At 39.5% G+C, this 23,869-nt stretch overlaps 1 protein-coding gene across 1 annotated transcript in view; it reads right to left on the bottom strand.

Moving 5' to 3' along the window:
• Positions 1 to 885: 885 nt before the first annotated feature.
• The window catches only part of MAP1LC3B (microtubule associated protein 1 light chain 3 beta), a 100,447-nt gene continuing 77,463 nt past the window's right edge, over positions 886 to 23,869 (bottom strand). The window contains exons 3-4 of the mRNA XM_053701167.1: positions 11,793 to 11,899; positions 886 to 2,237 (exon numbers count right to left, since the gene is read on the bottom strand). Of these exons, the coding sequence (XP_053557142.1) occupies positions 2,066 to 2,237; positions 11,793 to 11,899 (279 nt within the window). The 3' untranslated portion in view covers positions 886 to 2,065. The remainder of the gene's footprint in view (positions 2,238 to 11,792; positions 11,900 to 23,869) is intronic.

Below are 23,869 nucleotides of genomic sequence, written 5' to 3'. Positions count from 1 at the left end.
TACACATTAGCAGACAGAATCACATAACAAACATGATTAAAGCCCCCCCCCCCCCTGTTCAATAACTCCCCTTAGGAGATATTACCCCTTGATTCCTTATAAAGATAAAGGAGTCCCACTGAGACCCTGACTTCTTCGTTTACATTACTTTAATCACATCATCAAGGTAAAATGAAACAATCTTCCCGGAATCAAGAGGAACACGGCCCTTCAAGTGTGACAGATAGTAGCCTCGCTTCTGACATGGACTTGAGAGAAGAAAGCAGGCAGCGAAACTCAACGCTGATTGGTAAGGAGCTGTTAACATGAGTCGGGATGGTTTCGCAGAAAGACTCTCCCTGCATCTCCGGACTCTAACATTCATCCATGCTCACTGAGAGGCTGATAGGATTACTAAAAACTCCAGTTCCATTTCGAAGAGTACTACTCTCCATAAGAGACTATATAAAAATCTGACACTTCTCTGCCAACCTCCTGTGACGAAAGGCAAAGAATGACTGGGGTATGAGGGAAGTGGGGGAGGTATTTAATCCTTTGACTGGGGTGTATTTTCCTCCTCCTGGTTGCCAGGTTCTGAATTCCCAAAAGTAATGAATGCAGCTGTGGACTCTTCCCGTTAAAGAAGAAAATGGGCCTCAAATTTGTCTGAGGACACCCTCTCAATGAAGAATCTGAAGCAACTCAATTATACAACTTACTCCTGTGGAGGTAGAGATAAGACTGGTATACCAGAGACATAGGAGCGATTAAGTGCTCTTAGAGTTTTGGGAATCTTTGCCACCTCCTAGTGGCCAGGAATTTAATTACTAGGAGTAATGGCTTTTGGACTCACCACCTTATGAAAGAAATATTTGAAGAAGAAAAAAACATGAACACAACATGAAATATGTTAAAAAAAACTTTATTTTTACAGGAATAACATAAATAGACAAACAAAGCAATAATGATAGTGAAATAGAAGAAAAATAGGGAAAAAATATATAGATCTTGAACAGCCTAATTAGTTTAGTGTTAAAGAATGCCAAATTAAAACAACAAACTGCATGCAATGTCTATAAGTAAATACAATGTAAAATGCATTGATATATTGCTTTTCTTTATATCACAAACAATATGATGAATTCACACTTTCAACTGAAACATATTTTTGCGTATTTAAATATTCAAGGATAAAATCTTCCTCAAGTCCATTAATGATGAAGAAAGGTGTAATAGAATGCACAAACGCACCTAACTGCTCTTGAACTTTATTTTCCATAAACAATCACAGTTTTTTGTTTTCCTAGAATGGCTTATTTTGAAGATTCATGTGATAGTTTAGAAAAATAAAATATATGGATATACTGATTTTACAAAGAGAAATACATATAAATTAAAAATTCAGAATCTAAATAAAAACTGAACTAAGGATCTTTGTTGCTACGTTGAAGATTTATATTTTACATAAACCACAAAATCTCCCAACGTGACAAACTCCACTGTTAAACACTTGATAGCAGAAGAACCTTGCGATTCACAAATGTCTCCAACAAATGTGTTCTGTGCACAGTTCCGGAAATGTTATTCATGATCATCATTATGCTACATAAGAGTTAATAGTAACTTTGTCTATTATATATGTATAATGTATAGATCTGTATTTCCTATTTAAAGAAACATCTAAGTAATCACTGAAAAATGTGCTAACAACTCCCATCTGCCTTCTTAGGATGCTACAAACACTATGGTGGAGGAAAAATGTTAAAAGCATATAACTTCAGTAGTTTATCTATTCTAAGTAAATTGGTGTTTATTTCTAAGGAACAAAAGATATACTCATCACTTTATACGACAAACAACCTTTTAAGTTTAGCTAATATATTTATTTTTGAGCAATTAAAAAGGAAGGCAACAAAAATTTAGGAGCCTAATTAAAAATTATGTAACTTTACGGGTAGCATATATATATATATATATATATTTTGTTGGACGATATGCTTATGTAGCATTTATGTTAACCCCCAATGCTATTCGGGGGCAAAAAAAGACTGGGGAAAAAAAAAAACAACAACAAAAAATTGTGTTTTTACATAGATTCTTTTCCAAATGTCTCCTGTGAAGCATATACCATGTACAGAAAGCCATCTTCATCCTTTTCTCTCTCATACACCTCCGAAATTGGTGTGGATACGCTGACCATGCTATGTCCGTTTACTAGTAGAAAGAATGCTTGATTTGAATTCAACTGAAGGCGTCTCCTGTAATACAGAAAAAACATAACATTATTTGCATCCCAAATTTCTAAAATTTTAAAACCACTGATTTTGGTAGCAGACTCTAGGATTGGGTCATTATATTCATCTGTTGACTTATTTGTAATTTTAAAAAAAGTAGAATATTGCAAATATCAATTTGTTGTAAGGATGTGGTATAAAGAAATAAAAACAGAATTTATGCTTACCTGATAAATTACTTTCTCCAACGGTGTGTCCGGTCCACGGCGTCATCCTTACTTGTGGGATATTCTCCTCCCCAACAGGAAATGTCAAAGAGCCCAGCAAAGCTGGCCATATAGTCCCTCCCAGGCTCCGCCTACCCCAGTCATTCGACCGACGGACAGGAGGAAATATATATAGGAGAAACCATATGGAAACGTGGTGACTGTAGTTAGAGAAAATAATTCCTCAGACCTGATTAAAAAACCAGGGCGGGCCGTGGACCGGACACACCGTTGGAGAAAGTAATTTATCAGGTAAGCATAAATTCTGTTTTCTCCAACATAGGTGTGTCCGGTCCACGGCGTCATCCTTACTTGTGGGAACCAATACCAAAGCTTTAGGACACGGATGAGGGGAGGGAGCAAATCAGGTCACCTAAACGGAAGGCACCACGGCATGCAAAACCTTTCTCCCAAAAATAGCCTCCGAAGAAGCAAAAGTATAAAATTTGTAAAATTTGGCAAAAGAGTGCAGTGAAGACCAAGTCGCTGCCTTACATATCTGGTCAACAGGAGCCTCGTTCTTGAAGGCCCATGTGGAAGCCACAGCCCTAGTGGAGTGAGCTGTGATTCTTTCAGGAGGCTGCCGTCCGGCAGTCTCAAAAGCCAATCTGATAATGCTTTTAAGCCAAAAGGAAAGAGAGGTAGAAGTTGCTTTTTTACCTCTCCTTTTACCAGAATAAACAACAAACAAGGAAGATGTTTGTCTGAAATCTTTTGTAGCCTCTAAATAGAATTTTAGAGCACGGACAACGTCCAAATTGTGTAACAAACGTTCCTTCTTTGAAACTGGATTCGGTCATAAAGAAGGTACAACTATCTCCTGGTTAATATTTTTGTTGGAAACAACCTTCGGAAGAAAACCAGGCTCAGTACGCAAAACCACCTTATCTGCATGGACCAGATAGGGCGGAGAACACTGCAGAGCAGATAACTCAGAAACTCTTCTAGCAGAAGAAATTGCAACCAAAAACAAAACTTTCCACGATAATAACTTAATATCTACGTAATGTAAGGGTTCAAACGGAACCCCTTGAAGAACTGAAAGAACTAGAATAAGACTCCAGGGAGGAGTCAAAGGTCTGTAAACAGGCTTGATTCTAACCAGAGCCTGAACAAACGCTTAAACGTCTGGCACAGCTGCCAGCCTTTTGTGAAGTAAAACAGATAAAGCAGAGATCTGTCCCTTCAGAGAACTTGCAGAAAATCCTTTCTCCAAACCTTCTTGTAGAAAGGAAAGAATCTTAGGAATTTTTATCTTGTTCCATGGGAATCCTTTAGATTCACACCAACAGATATATATTTTCCATATTTTATGGTAAATTTTTCTAGTTACAGGCTTTCTAGCCTGAATAAGAGTACCTATTACAGAATCTGAAAACCCACGCTTTGAAAGAATCAAGCGTTCAATCTCCAAGCAGTCAGTTGGAGGGAAACCAGATTCGGATGTTCGAATGGACCCTGAACAAGAAGGTCCTGTCTCAAAGGTAGCTTCCATGGTGGAGCCGATGACATATTCACCAGGTCTGCATACCAAGTCCTGCGTGGCCACACAGGAACTATCAAGATCACCGAAGCCCTCTCCTGATTGATCCTGGCTACCAGCCTGGGAATGAGAGGAAACGGTGGGAATACATAAGCTAGGTTGAAGATCCAAGGTGCTACTATTGTATCCACTAGAGTCGCCTTGGGATCCCTGGATTTGGACCCGTAACAAGGGACCTTGAAGTTCTGACGAGAGGCCATCAGATCCATGTCTGGAATGCCCCATAATTGAGTTATTTGGGCAAAGATTTCCGGATGGAGTTCCCACTCCCCCGGATGCTCCTCCATCACCAGGGAACTCCTTGTTCCCCCCTGATGGTTGATATATGCAACAGTCGTCATGTTGTCTGATTGACACCTTATGAATTTGGCCTTTGCTAGTCGAGGCCAAGCCTTGAGAGCATTGAATATCGCTCTCAGTTCCAGAATGTTTATCGGGAGAAGAGAGTCTTCCCGAGACCATAGACCCTGAGCTTTCAGGGGTTCCCAGACCGCGCCCCAGCCCACCAGACTGGCGTCGGTCGTGACAATGACCCACTCTGGTCTGCGGAAGCTCATTCCCTGTGACAGGTTGTCCAGGGTCAGCCACCAACGGAGTGAATCTCTGGTCCTTTGATCTACTTGGATCGTCGGAGACAAGTCTGTATAATCCCCATTCCACTGTCTGAGCAAGCACAGTTGTAATGGTCTTAGATGAATTCGTGCAAAAGGAACTATGTCCATTGCCGCAACCATCAAACCTATTACTTCCATGCACTGCACTATGGAAGGAAGAAGAACAGAATGAAGTACCTGACAAGAGCTTAGAAGTTTGATTTTCTGGCCTCTGTCAGAAAAATCTTCATTTCTAAGGAAACTATTATTGTTCCCAAGAAGGGAACTCTTGTTGACGGGGACAGAGAACTTTTTTTCTATGTTCACTTTCCACCTGTGAGATCTGAGAAAGGCTAGGACAATGTCCGTATGAGCCCTTGCTTTTGACAGAGACGACACTTGAATCAGGATGTCGTCCAAGTAAGGTACTACTGCAATGCCCCTTGGTCTTAGCACCGCTAGAAGGGACCCTAGTACCTTTGTGAAAATCCTTGGAGCAGTGGCTAATCCGAATGGAAGTGCCACAAACTGGTAATGCTTGTCCAGAAAGGCGAACCTTAGGAACCGAAGATGTTCCTTGTGGATAGGAATATGTAGGTACGCATCCTTTAAATCCACCGTGGTCATGAATTGACCTTCCTGGATGGTAGGAAGGATCGTTCGAATGGTTTCCATTTTGAACGATGAAACCCTTAGAAACTTGTTTAGAATCTTGAGATCTAAAATTGGTCTGAATGTTCCCTCTTTTTTGGGAACTATGAACAGGTTGGAGTAAAACCTCATCCCTTGTTCTCCTAATGGAACAGGATGAATCACTCCCATTCTTGACAGGTCTTCTACACAATGTAAGAATGCCTGTCTTTTTATTTGGTTCGAAGATAATTGAGACCTGTGGAACCTTCCCCTTGGGGGTAGTTCCCTGAATTCCAGGAGATAACCTTGAGAAACTATTTCTAGCGCCCAAGGATCCTGAATATCTCTTGCCCAAGCCTGAGCAAAGAGAGAAAGTCTGCCCCCCACCAGATCCGGTCCCGGATCGGGGGCCAACACTTCATGCTGTTTTGGTAGCAGTGGCAGGTTTCTTGGCCTGCTTACCCTTGTTCCAGCCTTGCATCGGTCTCCAGGCTGGCTTGGTTTAAGAAGTATTACCCTCTTACTTAGAGGGTGTAGAATTTGAGGCTGGTCCGTTTCTGCGAAAGGGACGAAAATTTGGCTTATTTTTAGCCTTAAAAGACCTATCCTGAGGAAGGGCGTGGTGATGTCTGAAATAATCTCTTTCAAGTCAGGGCCAAACAGTGTTTTACCCTTGAAAGGGATGTTAAGCAATTTGGTCTTGGAGGACACATTAGCCAATTTAAGTGCTTTAACTCTGTCCATAACCTCCTCATACGAAGATTCTTTATTGAGCGACTTTTCTAGTTCTTCGAACCAGAAACACGCAGCTGTAGTGACAGGAACAATGCATGAAATTGGTTGTAGAAGGTAACCTTGCTGAACAAACATCTTTTTAAGCAAACCCTCTAACCTTTTATCCATAGGATCTTGAAAACACAACTATCTTCTATAGGAATAGTAGTGCGTTTGTTTAGAGTAGAAACCGCCCCCTCGACCTTGGGGACTGTCTGCCATAAGTCCTTTCTGGGGTCGACTATAGGAAATAATTTCTTAAATATAGGGGGAGGAACAAAAGGTATGTTAAACAAGCAATTTTTGAGTGTACATTCAAAGAGCAGTAGCTGGATTCAAACCACAAACATCCTGTTTGCAAGGTAGTTCAGCTAGCCATTATGCTACCAATGCTTGCCCGGGCCTTTCCCACTCCTTATTTACTATGTCCGCCACCCGCTTGGGTATAGGAAAAGCATCAGGGGACACCGGAACCTCTAGGATGTCCATCTTACATAATTTCTTTGGAATGACCAAATTGTCACAATCATCCAGAGTAGATAATACCTCCTTAAGTAGTGCGTGGAGATGTTCTAATTTAAATTTAAATGTTACAACATCAGGTTCAGCTTGTTGAGAAATTTTCCCTGAATCTGAAATTTCTCCCTCAGACAAAACCTCCCTCCTGGCCCCTTCAGATTGGTGTGAGGGCATGCCAGAACAGTTATCATCAGCGTCCTCTTGCTCTTCAGTGTTTAAAACAGAGCAATCGCGCTTTCTCTGATAAGTAGGCATTTTGAATAAAATGTTTGCAATAGAATTATCCATTACAGCCGTTAATTGTTGCATGGTAATAAGTATTGGCGCACTAGATGTACTAGGGGCCTCTTGTGTGGGCAAAACTGGTGTAGACACAGAAGGGGATGATGCAGTACCATGCTTACTCCCCTCATTTGAGGAATCATCATGGGCAATATCATTATCTATGGCATTATTGTCCCTACTTTGTTTGGACACTATGACACAATTATCACATATATTTAAATGGGGAGAAACCTTGGCTTTCATACATATAGAACATCGTTATCTGATGGTTCAGACATGTTAAACAGGCTTAAACTTGTCAACAAAGCACAAAAAAACGTTTTACAATAAAACCGTTACTGTCACTTTAAATTTTAAACTGAACACACTTTATTACTGAATATGTGAAAAAGTATGAAGGAATTCACCAAAATTTCACCACAGTATCTTAAAGCCTTAAAAGTATTGCACACCAAATTTGAAAGCTTTAACCCTTAAAATAACGGAACCGGAGCCGTTTTTACATTTAACCCCTATACAGTCCCAGGTATCTGCTTTGCTGAGACCCAAACAAGCCCAGAGGGGAATACGATACCAAATGATGCCTTCTATAAGCTTTTTCAGTGGTTCTTAGCTCCTCACACATGCATCTGCATGCCTTGCTTTCCAAAAACAACTGCGCATTAGTGGCGCGAAAATGAGGCTCTGCCTATGACTAGAAAAGGCCCCCAGTGAAAAAGGTGTCCAATACAGTGCCTGCCGTTTTTTTAAAACAATCCCCAAGATTATAATAACTATTAATAGTTATAATCTGCCAAATATGCTTAGTAAAGTAATCGTTTTAGCCCAGAAAAATGTCTACCAGTTTTTTAAGCCCTAATGAAGCCCTTTATTCTTATACTAAACTAAGAAAATGGCTTACCGGTTCCCATAGGGAAAATGACAGCTTCCAGCATTACCAAGTCTTGTTAGAAATGTGTCATACCTCAAGCAGCAAAAGTCTGCTCACTGTTTCCCCCAACTGAAGTTAATTCATCTCAACAGTCCTGTGTGGAAACAGCCATCGATTTTAGTAACGGTTGCTAAAATCATTTTCCTCTTACAAACAGAAATCTTCATCTCTTTTCTGTTTCAGAGTAAATAGTACATACCAGCACTATTTTAAAATAACAAACTCTTGATTGAAGAATAATACTACATTTAAACACGAAAAAAACTCTTAGCCATCTCCGTGGAGATGTTGCCTGTGCAACGGCAAAGAGAATGACTGGGGTAGGCGGAGCCTGGGAGGGACTATATGGCCAGCTTTGCTGGGCTCTTTGCCATTTCCTGTTGGGGAGGAGAATATCCCACAAGTAAGGATGACGCCGTGGACCGGACACACCTATGTTGGATAAAATCACAATATTCCAATCAGTTGTCAAACTACAGTCAAGAGTTCTTTTCATAGACAAAAGAGAGAAGCGCTAAACCAGGGAACAAACAATAGCAGGGACGGAACTTCCATGGTCGCAACAATCGCAGCTGGGACCGGGCCCTGGCGGTCCACCACTCGGGGGGGGGGGGCTGTCAAGCAGATGCAACAACGGCCCTGCTTCTAAATGTACACAGTCACACTCACTGTGCACTGCAGCCGGCAGGCGCTCAGCTGCAGAGGCCAGCGGCTGGGTATAGGAATGATAAGAGCTGCATGGCTGTGTGGGTATAGGAATGATAAGAGTTACATAGCTGTGTGGGTATAGGAATGATAAGAGCTACATGGCTGTGTGGGTATAGGAATGATAAGAGCTACATGGCTGTGTGGGTATAGGAATGATAAGAGTTACATAGCTGTGTGGGTATAGGAATGATAAGAGCTACATGGCTGTGTGGGTATAGGAATGATAAGAGCTACATAGCTGTGTGGGTATAGGAATGATAAGAGTTACATAGCTGTGTGGGTATATGAATGATAAGAGCTACATGGCTGTGTGGATATAGGAATGATAAGAGCTACATAGCTGTGTGGGTATAGGAATGATAAGAGCTACATGGCTGTGTGGGTATAGGAATGATAAGAGTTACATAGCTGTGTGGGTATAGGAATGATAAGAGCTACATGGCTGTGTGGGTATAGGAATGATAATAGCTACATAGCTGTGTGGGTATAGGAATGATAAGAGTTACATAGCTGTGTGGGTATAGGAATGATAAGAGCTACATAGCTGTGTGGGTATAGGAATGATAAGAGTTACATAGCTGTGTGGGTATAGGAATGATAAGAGCTACATGGCTGTGTGGATATAGGAATGATAAGAGTTACATAGCTGTGTGGGTATAGGAATGATAAGAGCTACATGGCTGTGTGGGTATAGGAATGATAAGAGCTACATAGCTGTGTGGGTATAGGAATGTAAAGAGCTACATGGCTGTGTGGGTATAGGAATTATAAGAGCTACATGGCTCTGCGCGCCTGCACAGATGATCGCGGTATTGCCAAAAGTGCCTAAGAGTCTAACACTCCATGCGCCCCTACCCCCTGTTGGGTAAACCTGTGTAAAAGCTGAATGACAACTCATCGTTTTTTATGAGATAGACAGATACATACACACACATTCCCAAGCATTAAGTGAAACACATTCGCAATCTGTCACTCAAGTGACATCTTCAACGCAATTCTCCAAATCACATCACTACCGTAAACTTCATATTAAATCTAAAACAGGCCAAAAAAACTCTTGTCGCCAAGGGCAACTTGCAGACATCCCCCCTTGCTAGTATTGGTTGTCATTTTCACGCCCATTTCCTGCCTCCCTAGAGTCTAGCCAATCACGATTCTTTTAATGTATCCCCTGCCCCCAGCGCTAGCTTGTGGAAAGGTCTGATCATGGCGGCGCTTCGTGTGTTGACAGTCGGTTTAATCTGTAAGTGTTACAATGGCCTAAAGCTAACGTCAGAGCCCCAAGCAGGACAGTAGCACATTTCACTTTCCAACAGGATCCAGAGCCTACTGAATATGGTGTGAAATCCAAGGGCTGTCCTGTCTGTGTGACATTTTGTCCATGAATGTGTGTAGGATAGTGGCTGTGTGACCTTGTGTGCAGTGCCTGTGCATGACAATGGTTGTGTGACATTGCATGTGTGTATGACAGAGTTGTGTAACACTACATGTGTGTATGACAGTGGCTGTGTTACATTGTGTTCAGTGTCTGTATGAAAGTGGCTGTGTGACTTTGTGCAGTTGTCCACACACTATGTATATTACAGTGGCTTTGTGACATTGTTTGTAGTGGCCTAGTAAATAGCAATAATTGTGTGACACTATTTAGTGGCATCACAATAACCAATCAGTAAGAAGAGAGGAGAGGGATGCAGCCAATCAGGGTGTTTACACCTGTTCACCAAGAACTCTCTAACAGCCCGATTATAAAAGGATCATCACAATAGCTCTAAAGGTATCTGCAAAGCAATCAAGAAGGTGAAATGTTCTACAGGGTTGAAACAATTGTCTCCTCACAAAGAGGCTTCACTGTGTGAGGTGAGGGTTCTCTGCCAGTGGCGGAATGTTCAAAGTGGCATCACCACGTGCAGCGAGAGTTTAACGATCCTTTAAACAGTATTGAATGACAATACAATTTACATTGTATTGTTACAATACAATAGCGAAACTTGTACATGAATAATGAACCTATATGAGATGTGGGATTGTGGGTATATTGTACGTGTACATAGTGATATATTTATATATTTTAATACTGTAAAATGATATGTATTTTAAACAAGTTTGTTATTTAAATAAACATGTTTTTAATTTTTGTTTTGTTTTTTTAGTTTCAGTAAAAAGATTTTGTGCATGCTATATTAATATCCCGCTGTACAGTAGCTGCACATTTTTTATTTTACAATAGTGTGTTTTTTTAACACAATTAAACTTAAAGTGCCAGTAAACCATAAAAAAAATGTTATATAATTCTGCACATAGTGCAGAATTATATAACATTATAATAGCGCAAACATTGTAAAACCAAATTTCCCCTTTGAATTTAAAAAAATAACTGCTGTTTTACAGACCCGCTCTCTGTGATCTTCTGAGCGGGTCTGTTTTTTTCTAACAGCGCATCGGGCCAGCTGTATAGTCACAGCCCGGCCTGACCGCGCCATAGCACTAAGTGCAGCTCGCTCCTGCTCTGTCAGACTATGTGTAGAATTATATAACATTTTTTTTATGGTTTACTGTCACTTTAAATTAATTGGATAGAAAATGAAATGTTAAACAACTTTCCAATTTACTTCTATAATCGATTTTACTTAGTTCTCTAGGTATCCTTTGATAAAGAGTAATAAGTGAGCTCAGAAGCATGCATGTGCCTTAAGCCATCTGACAGCTGTTTGCAACATTGTTTATAGCCATATTATACATAAATGCAAATACTGCTGCCATAGACAGCTACAGATACACGTATGTTTCTAAGCTCCTAACAGCCTACCTAGGTTTATTCTTCAATAAAGAATACAAAAAGAACAAAGCAAATATGATAATAGTACATTGGAAAGTTGTTTAAATGTATATGCTCTATCTAAATCAGGAAAGTTTAAGTTTAACTTTACTGCCCCTTTAAATTTCACACATGCAAAATATGTTCCTTCCACACTGTTGATATTCCGATTCACTGGAGATGTGCTTGAATGTTGAAAAGCAGTGAGCCCTATACTTTCCTACGGAAGCACTAGTACAGCGATGGTCAGACCACTTTCTTTATAAAATTTCCCCCAGTGGGAGCTCTGCAAGACTGGTGGGACTGAAATGAGCATTTCTCAACAGACTCAGCAATCCTTTTACCATCAGGTGCTAAGTGAAAATGTAACTGCTTATCCAATGGCTGTTTTTATGCTGTCACAAAGAAAATGACTATAAACCTCAAACATGGTTTTATACATATAGTCAGAATGTTTCATTGTCCATTAAGATATTTCAAAATATTACTTTCCTTAACTCCTTCTCTCTTACCTAATAATTTTGATGAGTTCGCTCATATTGACGTGATCTGGAACAAGGAACTTTGTTTTGTCCAGCACTGGTAGTTGTTTCTCTCCCTTGTACCGCTCAATAATGACCTGCAAGAATAATTTGTTAAAAGAAACAATCAGCATCAGCCAAACTAATGAAATACATAAATTGGTGAGTATCAAAGCAGGATGGTGCCTAACAGTTTTACATTCTCAAGACAGCTCATGATAGCCATTTACTGAGCTAACAAGGATTACTGTACAAATGAAGGCCTTGGATTCATATATACCTGTGATAGTGTTAAAATCCTTTTCTGTGTACGCCACAGGACATTTTTAATGGGTGCAAAACTCTACTGATTTTTAAAAACACCCTGGTAAATAAATGTATGTTAAATTATGTAAATAATGTGCTTTAGAAAATGTTACAATATTAGAAGGTATTACACTGCCCCACCTGGCTACTTCATAATGCCAATCTGATGCCAAAATAATCTCCTGCACCTTTGTATAACCATCGAAGGCTAATGGATACAGGGCCATGAGACACATAGGAAACACAAATATTTCTCAAACACAAATTTACTTTTTACTAAACCTTGAAGATTCAGAGGAAGTACAAACATATCTCAGTCTCTGACAATGTACCTTACTGAATTCTTCTCACTATTTGCATGTGACACGGCTCTCTAATTTAAGTAGCTGAAATCTGCTTTTACAAATACAATGAACTAATATACATTAGCAAGATGAAGGCATAGAGCTATACAATATAGTAGCCAGAATTTTCAAACGATGGCAGTGTTCAGATATTAATTTGGTGCAGATCCTAAGTAAAAAAAAAAATATATATATATCCATCAATAAACACCATGATAGTCATAGTAAAGCCATCGGCCTCTAGCTATCAATGTCTGTCGGACCTGATCCGACAGTGCGGATCAGGTCCGACAGACATCACTGAATACGGCGAGCAATACGCTCGCCGTATTCAGCATTGCCCCAGCAGCTCACAAGAGCTGATGGTGCAACGCCGCCCCCTGCAGACTCGCGGCCAATGGACCGCCAGCAGGGGGGTGTCAATCAACCCGATCGTACTCGATCGGGTTGTTTTGTGGCGATGACTGTCCGCCTGCTCAGAGCAGGCAGACAGGTTATGGAGCAGCGGTCTTTGTGACCGCTGCTTCATAACTGCTGTTTCTGGCGAGTCTGAAGACTCGCCAGAAACAGGGGCCATCAAGCTCCATACGGAGCTTGTTAAATAGAGCCCATCATATCAAAGACATGGAATCAACCACTCTTATAAAAGTATAAACTTAATTGGTACAAAATGCAACCTTAAATAAATACACTCAAGTATCACAAAGTAACAACATATACAAAAACAGACACAGAACCAAAGAACCAGTTCTACGTACGAAACAAGTGTGTCAAAATTAAACACAGATTAAATACAATGGCCATGGTTAAAGTGTTGGAGGAGGAGTATGTTTGCCACCGGTGATGATTTCCGTGACCGGTGGCGTTCCATCAGAGGTATGCTCTCTCTCTCTCTCTCAAGTGTACTCAGTGAATACATCTGATTGCGAGAGTGGCTCTATTCCATTTACACAGGGTAATTGTGGGATGACTACCACCAATGACGACAGGGCCGAGCCATTTGTGGCTGTGGTGGTTTGGCCAGAAGATAACCTTGTTTCACTTGTCAGTTGTGGACAGTAAGGTGGTGTATATTAGCTGCCTCTCTCCCGCACCAGCATTGGATTTCCAGTGCCGAGCAGGTTTTTGCTGTGGTGCGATCACTGTTTTTATCCTGTCCATGCATGACTAATTTTCAGTGCTGTGGGAGGCGTCTCAGCTTTTCTTTCTTCTCCACTGTATTGTATTAGTGTTTAGTTCTGACACCCGTTTTGTACGTATTTATATGTTTTATAAGAGTGCTTGATTCTCTGTCTTTGTATATGATGGCTGTACTATGTCCATTATGGTCTTTTTTGATATATTTTAATATAATATACATTTTGGACTGACAAATCTTATCTGATTTTTATAGTTCACAATCTTTTCTTCTGAACATGTTAACATATCCTGTTTGTCAATATATCTACATGAAACTTACATTTACCTCCTTTCACAACTAAAGTTACCACCCAGATTACTAACCCCTTCACTACCGGGACATTCAAAGAAGAACTTGCCCAAAATAACGGAGAATGTTTAGCATTTTTGCTATCACTTTTTTAATTATTATTATTTATTTATTTTTAAATATATTGATATATTTTCTGTAGTGTAATGATCCTCCTCAATCCTCCCACCTCCCTGATCCCCCCCAAATAGCTCTCTAACCCACCCCCTACCATTACTGGCAGTAAATATAAAATACATTTTTTTTTTTGCATTTTTTTATTTATTTATTTTCTAATATTTTCTGTAGTGTAGTGGTACACACACACACACACACACACACGTTTTTCTGTAGTGTATCCCTCCCTCTCACTTTATTTTTCTGCAGTGTAGGGCCATTCCACTCCCTCACTCCTCCGCCTACCATCCTGACGGTTTCCTTCCCACAGACACCAGTAGTTTATTGTTACAGACCTGTGACACACACAGTGTCACCATCTTTAATGATCTGTCATCTGCCTTCATATGGAACCAGAGCACCGATTCTCCTCCGGTTCCTTCCTGCAGCTTCCGACGTATATATATATATATATATATATATATATATATATATATATATATATATATATATATATAAATAAGTCTATGAAAATGAGCACTCACTGGTCTTCTGTCATCCGTGATAAAATTCTTTATTTTACAGTGACGTTTTGGGACAAACAGCGTCCCTTCTTCAGCGTCAGAAGAAGGGACGCTGTTTGTCCCAAAACGTCACTGTAAAATAAAGAATTTTCGGCAAAGTACCACATGACGTATATATAATATATATATATATATATATATATATATATATATATATATAATCAAGCAAAAAACAGTGTGGGAAGCAAATGCTGAAAAGAAGCTATAAAGACAAGGGATAGTAAAAATTCTAGACTACCCCCACAATAATGCCCTGTAAGGCTAATGGTGCAGTCTGTTTTATAATATAACTAAAAAATAGTGAGTAAGAAAGAATCAAACAAATAATTTGTTTCAAGAAAGACAGGGAATTCAGCACTCTTTTGTCACAAAAAGTACACAGCTCTTAGATAAATAAATAGGTTGCAATTTATTGGAACAGCAATTCGATTCAAAAAGCACACCACATCTCCACTGAAGAAATAAATTGTAGTCAAAGTGCAATTGGCCAAACATGCAGATTAATAGAAAAAATCATCTACGATGTACAAAATAGAAAGAACTTGACCGGTCAAGAAAACCATGGTACCCTCATGCATGCCTAAGCAGTTCGATTATACACCATATAGAGATGCTAGGTCAATAAAGATACATGCTATGTGGTAGAAAACAACATGCATAAATAATTGCAGTAAGAGACAAATAGAAGCAGATATCAGCAGATATATTAGGATAGAGAAAATAATTATCAATACAGCTACACCCAGCTGCTCACAGACCTCCGTGTAAGTGCATACGGGGTATCGTCTGGGCAGCTAATATAATGGGATCTAAGTTGCAGGACAAAAAACTCTATGCAAAGCAATAAAACAGTAAAGCATATATTTAGCACAAAATAGCAGCATAAGATATTGAAACACACATTCATATAGCCAGTTGCAAAGCATACAGTAATGAACGGAGAAAGTCCAATAGACATATGTAGCCTGTTCCTTATATAAGGTGTGCAAATTTAAGCACTAAGTATAGCACATAGCATTCTCCTTATTTATTTTCGTAGAGCAAGGTGTGAGTTGCTGCAACCTGAAGGCTGTATTCGTATGACTTATAATGCTGCAAGTTAGGAAGTTCAGATATCACATAGATACTACACCTTCCTTTAAGAGCAATTGCTGCTGAAACAGGAATCCATAGTCACTGATATACATCGTGATATTCTCCGGACTTGGCGCTGTTACAAAATACAACTACATAAAAGCAAGCCGCTCAAATCTTACCTCCTTGATATTAAAGTTAGGGTTGAAAATGGCATCCTAGTTACCGAGAACTATCGCAAGCAGACAGCTACAAATAGCCTTCTATTGGCTTCAAGCCACCATCCGGCCCACTTAAAGAGAGGTATCCCTAGAGGACAGTTCCTAAGATTACGTAGGAATTGTTCCTCTAGGGAAAAATACCTTAAGCATGCGGCAGAGATGGAAAAACATTTTGTGGAGAGAGGCTATTCGAAAAGTATAGTGAAGGGGGCTAAAAATGATGCAGCACGAACTAACAGAGACAATCTATTATTCCCAAAAGATAAGGACCAGACCTCTACCATTAATTGTCAATTGAATGGTCTCAAAGAGATTCTTGAAAAAAACTGGAATACCCTCCTGAGTGATGAAAGTGTAGCTTGCGAGGTGGGGGAATATCCAGGCCTGACAGCGAAAAGGGCACCAAGCCTGCGGGACAAACTTGTGAGAAGCCAATTTGTGTCACAATTAAAAGGACAAAATTGGCTTACTCAGAATAAACGTGTGGGTAACTATCCATGCGGCAAGTGCGTTACCTGCAAATATATGGTGAAAGCAAAATAATTTGCGGATAATAATGGAAAGATCTACAAGCTTAAACATTTCACCAATTGCAACTCTGAAGTGGTTGTTTACTTGTTTTCTTTTTCGTGTCCCCGTTATTACGTGGGAAAAAACAAAAGAATGATCAAAGATCACATAACCGAACATTGCGACGATATAAAAAATGAAAAGCAAAAAAGCAAAAATGAAAATCAAAAAAGCAATGTGGCAAAACACTTTGAAAAATTCCATACTAGCAATCCTGACTCCCTCAGGTTCATAGGCATTGACAGAGGCATTGATAATGGCAGAGGAGGTGATAATGATAAGATACTCCTCAGAAAAGAATGTAGATGGATATCTACATTAGGCACACAGTTTCCAAATGGGCTTAATGACAAGCTTGACATGGCTTGCTTCCTTTAATATCAGCAAATTCTTATCTGACAAAATTTTTCTATTAACATTTAAATGTCATATTTTAGATGACAAGCGTATCTAGATATTATGGTGCATAGGCCATTCTACAGTATAACCTAATGATTTATGCATTGTTTATAAACTCTGATTAGCCTCAATTAGGTTATTGTGCTTTTGTTGCAATAAAATGTTATATTATTGTATCGTTTTGAATGTCGATTTAGTTACAACTTCCAAGGAAGAAACACACATTTTTCACCTGTGAATAGGGGCGGAGTTACATGCTAAGCATAAAAGAGACTGTCTCTAACCTAATTCATATGCCCTGATGAAGCCCCGCCTTTACCAATAGACGAGGGGGGTGAAACGCGTGTCGGCATTAGCTGACTGGATCACGTGACCCTGTGTACCTCCCATACCACCGCTTGAACTTTGAGCGGCTTGCTTTTATGCAGTTGTATTTTGTAACAGCGTCAAGTCCAGAGAATATCAAGATGGATATCGGTGACTAAGGATTCCTGTTTCAGCAGCAATTACTCTTAAAGGAAGGTGTAGTATCTATGTGATATCTGAACTTCCTAATTTGCAGAATTATAAGTCATACGAATACAGCCTTCAGGTTGCAGCAACTAGATGCCTGTCGTGGTATCATCTTTAAAGTTGGAGACTCACACATTGCTCTACAAAAATAAATAAGGAGAATGCTATGTGCTATACTTAGTGCTTGAATTTGCACGCCTTATATAAGGAACAGGCTACATATGTCCATTGGATTTTCTCCGTTCATTACTGTATGCTTTGCAACTGGCTATATGAATGTGTGTTTCAATACCTTATGCTGCTATTTTGTGCTATATATGTGCTTTGCTGTTTTATTGCTTTGCATAGAGTTTTTTGTCCTGCAACTTAGATCCCATTATATTACCTGCTCAGACGATACCCCGTATGCACTTACACGGGGGTCTGTGAGCAGCTGGGTGTAGCTGTATGGATAATTATTTTCCATATCCAAATATATCTGCTGATATCTGCTGCTATTTGTCTCTTACTGCAATTATTTATGCATGTTGTTTTCTACCACATAGCATGTATCTTTGTTGACCTAGCATCTCTATATGGTGTATAATCTAACTGCTTAGGCATGCATATGAGGGTACCATGGTTTTCTTGACCGGTCAAGTTCTTTCTATTTTGTACATTGTAGATGATTTTTTTTCTATTAATCTGCATGTTTGGCCAATTGCACTTTGACTACAATTTATTTGTACTCAATTAAAGACGATCTTCAGTGGAGATGTGGGCCCCTAGTTATCAATGTCTGTCAGACCTGATCCGACAGTGCGGATCAGGTCCGACAGACATCGCTGAGCTGCTGGTGCAACGCCGCCCCCTGCAGACTCGATCGGGTTGATTTCTGGCGATATGTGGCTATGAAGCAGCGGTCTTTGTGACCGCTGCTTCATAACTGGTGTTTCTGGCGAGCCTGCAGGCTTGCCAGAAACACGGGGCATCAAGCTCCATACGGAGCTTGATACATATGCCCTGTGGTGTGCTTTTTTAATCCAATTGCTGTACCAATAAATTGAAACCTATTTATTTATCTAAGAGCTGTGTAATTTTTGTGACAAAAGAGTGCTGAATTCCCTGTCTTTCTTGAAACAAATTGTTTGTTTCTTTCTTACTCACTAATTTTTAGTTATATATACTGTATATATATATATATATATATATATATATATATATATATATATATATATATATATATATATATATATATATATATATATATATATATATATGTCTTTTTGGCTTGTACAAGAAAAATGTAAACAAAATAAATCCAAGCCAATGTGGTTGAATACAAATGTGTTATTAGGTAAAAACATACGTCATTTAAAGTGTTCAAAGAAAATAGAATGGATTCCAAATATAATGCATGTAAGAAAGCATGCAAAAGAGCAATCAGATTAGCCAAAATTGAAAATGAAAGAATTATTACAAAGGACAAAAACAATCTAAAAAGGATAATATAGATACATTAAAATGTCAGACGGTGGCATGATTAACAATTACCGGGAAAAGGATGAGGTGCTAAACCATTTGTTTTCTTCTGTATACACAAGAGAGGAACCAATGGGAGAGACATTAAAACAAACTGCAACATAGAAGCCCATACCAATAACGGGTAAACACATAGATCAGCACTCCTTGTTCTAGCATCCAATCACTTGTAAAGCCAATTCTTCATCAAGTGGGTGCAAACCATTCAGAGCTTCCCCAGACTCACTTGTAGGTTCCAAAAGGAAAAAGGAAGAAAAAAAAAAACAGCTGCACTCCCAATGTAAGGTGCAAAACATGGTATCTTTTATTGAAGAGTAAAACTAGGTAGGATCATAAGAGCTCAGGAGTGTGCATGTGTCTTTAGTACTCTATGGCAGCAGTGTTTTGCAACATTATTTGTAGCTTTTTATACACTGTTGCAAAACACTGCTGAAATAGAGTATTAAAGACACGAGCACACACCCAAGCTCTTATGAGCCTAGTTTAACTCTTCAATAAAAGATACCACAAGAATGAAGCACATTTGATAACAGAAGTAAATTGGAAAGTTTAAAATTGCTTGCTCTTTCTGAATCATGATAGCTTTTAAATAAGCTCTGTGAATCAAAAGTTTCAACCAGAGAAAGCCCAGAGAAAAGAACAAACAAACAAACTAGAGGTTTGCCTGAAATCCTTAGTAGCATCAACATAATATTTGAATGCCCTAACAACATCCATAGAATGCAAGGATCTTTCAAAAGGATTCTTAGAATTAAGACACAAAGAGAGAACAATAATCTCTCTATTGAAGTTGTCTGAATAACCTTTAAATGCCGTTATGCCGTTCTATTCCGTCATAATTACACTGGGCTTTAGAGCCATTATGATGGAATAGAACGTCATAGCCAACGGCTGTCCTGAAGCCTTCTGCGCTTCCTGGATTTGATCGCGGTCTGGAGGGCGTTCCTAGGGTTATAGGGACGACCCCCAGACCTGATCCAATAATTGAAATCTCGCTATCGTGTGCACAATCGCGTGATTTCAATTCGTCTACAACGGAACAGTTGTTCCGATGTAGACACTTTAACCCTGTCAGGAAAGGGTTAAACAACCTTAGGCAATAAAATAAATGCTTTCCACAAAACAGCCTTATCCTGATGAAAAATCAGATAAGGAGGCTCACAAGAAAGAGCAGATAATTCAGAAACTCTTCTAGTAAAAGATATGGCCAGAAGAAGCAACACTCTCCACAAAAGTAGTTTAATGTCCAATGTATGCATAGGGGCATATTTATCAAGCTCCGTATGCCCTGTGTTTCCAGCGAGCCTTCAGGCTCGCCAGAAACAGAAGTTATGAAGCAGCGATCTAAAGACCGCTGCTCCATAACCTGTCCGCCTTCTCTGAATCGGTGGACAGATATCACAAGAAATCACCCCGATCGAATACGATCGGGTTGATTGACACCCCCTGCTAGTGGCCGATTGGCCACGAATCTGCAGGGGGCGGCATTGCACCAGCAGTTCACAAGAACTGCTGGTGCAATGATAAATGTCGAGAGTGTATGCTGTCGACATTTAACGATGTGCAGCGGACATGATCTGTAATATCGGATCATGTCCGCTCGCACATTAATAAATAGGCCCCATAGGCTCAAAAGGAGGGGCCTGCAATACCCTTAACACTAGGTTAAGATTCCAAGGAGGAGAAATAGGCTTGATAACAGGTTTAATTTGGATCAGAGCCTGAACAAAACAATAAACGTCAGGAAGACTCCCCCTTTGTCTGGGGAATCAAAGAACTTTTTGACAAATTGATCCACCAACCATGTTTTTGAAGAAACAATAGTAGATTGGTGTGAAATTCTGCTAAAGGATAAGATGGAGCTAGTACAAAGATATCGTCCAGGTAAGGAATAGCTGCAATACCCTGAGATCTGATTACAGACAAAAATGCACCCAGAACCTTGGTAAATATTCTTGGAGCTGTAGCCAGACCAAATGGAAGTGCAACAAACTGATAATGATTGTCCACAAAAGCAAACTTCAGAAACTGGTAATGATCTGAGTGAATTGGAATATGAAGTTAAGCATCCTTTAAATCTATTGTACACATAAACTTACCTTGCTGAACAAAAGGCAGAATAGTTCTGATTGTTTCCATTCTGAAAGAAGGAATCCTTACAAATTTGTTTAGAGTTTTTAGATCCAAAACTGATCTGAAAGTGCCTTTCTTCTTTGGAACAATGAAGAGATTTGAATACAATCTCATCTTCTGTTCCTGCAAAGTAACTGGAACAATCACTCCAATATCTTCCAGATCTGAGACAGATTGAAGAAAAGCCTGAGCTTTTACAGGATTCCTTGGAACATTGTTCTGAATCCAAATCGATATCCCTGAGAAACAAATACTGAACCCAGGCATCCGGAACAAAACTGAAATCAAGCATCCTGAAAGAGGTTTAATCTGCCCCTGGATAGCTATTGGATCGGGGGGGGGGGGGGGGTCAGAGAGTAGGTGCATTAGTATCAAAAGAAACAGCATTAGATTGGTCTCTGTATGCATCAACAAATTTAAACATGAGTCACATAAATGAGCTGAAGAAGGCACTTTATCTTTTTTGCAACAAGCACGTCTATTAATGGTAGAAAGGTGTTCAGGAGACTCCGTGTCTAGGGACAGATTTTCACTGCTCTATTATAGCATATAGCAAAGCAATGCAATAAATACGTTTAAAACCCCTTAAGAAACCTCTTAAGGAAAGGAAACCATATACCCTCACCAAAGCAGCTTTACAAAGACAAAGCACATTAAGCCGAGCTATAACTGTCGAATGCGCACCAAACAACTGTTTAAATGGCAAAAAGCATGCCAGAAACCCGACGTGCACATAATCGAAAAAACATGTGCTAACCTGATATGCGTATTTTATCACGCTGACGAGCGCTAACCCGACAGACAAAATCAGGTGCACACAACTAACCTGTATCTCCTAGAAGGCTAATGAATGTACACTAAGCCGACAAGTGTAACCCAATGCACAAAAAAACGTGTGCCAAAAAACCCGCCACGCACAAAGCAAGGGGAATAGTGAAGGATCTGTCCCAGGGCCATATATAATTGCATATATAAAAAAAACTTTTGACAATTTTAAAAGTGTCCATAATAAAGCTTAATGAGTATCTATATAATAAAATAAAATATACTTACCTATAGACACTCGTCCACTATCAAACAAGAAGCAGACAGCCAAACCAGTACTGAAACATATCAGCAGAGGATATGGAATAGGAGTATTATGTAGATCTATAAAAGGAGGCAGAAGACACATCCCTGCAACCAATTACAGAGGGCCTATGAAGGATTTCCCATGAGGTGAAACACCATTGTATCATAGACCATATCCCAAATACATATCTCTGACAAGCACTGTACTCTGATGGAAACCGGGCCTCAACATAGACTGAAAAACCCTTTCTCCGAAGAACACATGCACATCTTCATTATTCAACCACCTTCAGCGGAGGCAAAGACTAAGGTACGTGTGAGGTGGCAGGGGTTTTATAGAGCTCTTGGGGTTTGGGAATCGTTGCTTCCTCCTAGTGGTAGAGAATGTAATACCCATGAGAAAAGATAATTGGGAGTGCTGAGGAGAAATACTTGGGAGAGAAAATAGGGAGTCAAAGAGAGATAATGGGGGGGGGGGGTTGGGGAAAGAAAATAAAAGTGCAAGGAAAAGAAAGGGTTGGGAGAGATACTTGTAAAAGAAAATGAGGTTCCAAGGAGAGATAAAGGATTGTTTGGGGAGAGAAAATGGGGGCCAGGGAGAAAAAAGGCAGAGCTGAGGAGAGACAATGGGGTGCAAGAGAAAGTTAAAGTGGTGCTGGGAGAGAGATACTTGGGAGAGAAATGGATTACCAGGGAGAGATACAGGGACTGAGAAGAGAAAATGGGGTCCAAGGAAAAGTAAATAAAAGAATGTATGCTTAACTTATACATTCATTTTTTTAATAGTGGTGAGAGTCCACATGCCATTACTCCTGGGACTCAAATCATGACCACTATGTTGAGACAAAGATTCGCAAAGCTCTAAGAACATTTAATCCCTCCAACCTCTCTATTCCAATCTGATGTATAGCCAAGAAGGAAAAATAGAAAGATAGGAAAGTACAGAGCAGGGAAGATGAGGTGCAAACTAGAAATGCAGCCAGAAGAAATTAAGAAAAAATAAAAATAGGCGGGTCTCATGGACTCTCACCGTTATGAAAGAAATTAATTTATTAGGTAATCATTCATTTTCTTTTAATTCATAATATCGTGAGAGTCCACAGGCCATTACTTCTGTGAACTAACACCTAAGCTGTGAAGTCCACAAGTAATTGGGCGGGACAAAAACATTTTAATTCAGGAACCCAATTACCAGACACTGCTGCCTGAAGGACTTTCCTACCAAACAATCAAAGTGGTTGAATTTAGAGAAAGTAAGTTGCTGTCTTGCAAAAATTCAATATAAGCCCCATTTTAAAAAATCGAATAAGAAGTTATTGATATAGAAAAATGGGCAATAAGTACACCTTTGTAATCAAGAGATTTAGCCAAAAAGATAAACAAAAATGGGATGTTGCCCATACCTTTATAATTTGAAAGTAGAATTCTAATGCTTTTACAATATTTTAATTAAGTAAGAGACCATCAAATTAATTCTTTAGATTAGGACAAGGAGATGGCCTATAATCTCCTGTTTGATGTTATCCAAAAAATCCCCTTATGTAAAAATAGAGTCCTTGAAACCTTCTTATCTGGATAAAAGTAAGACATGGAAGCTTGCTGGAAGACTTGCAAGAAAGTCTTCCAGCAAAATATTATGGTTAAAAGCAATAAAAACTTCCAAGACAGAAGCAAAATGTTCAAAGCATGCAGGTTTGAGAAAAACCTGTAAAGCTTGTAAAAAAAACAAATTAACGTTCCAAAGAGG

Source organism: Bombina bombina, chromosome 1 (assembly GCF_027579735.1).
Source record: "Bombina bombina isolate aBomBom1 chromosome 1, aBomBom1.pri, whole genome shotgun sequence".
Taxonomy (NCBI): Eukaryota; Metazoa; Chordata; class Amphibia; order Anura; family Bombinatoridae; genus Bombina; species Bombina bombina.
This window is presented reverse-complemented; position numbering and strand designations above follow the sequence as displayed.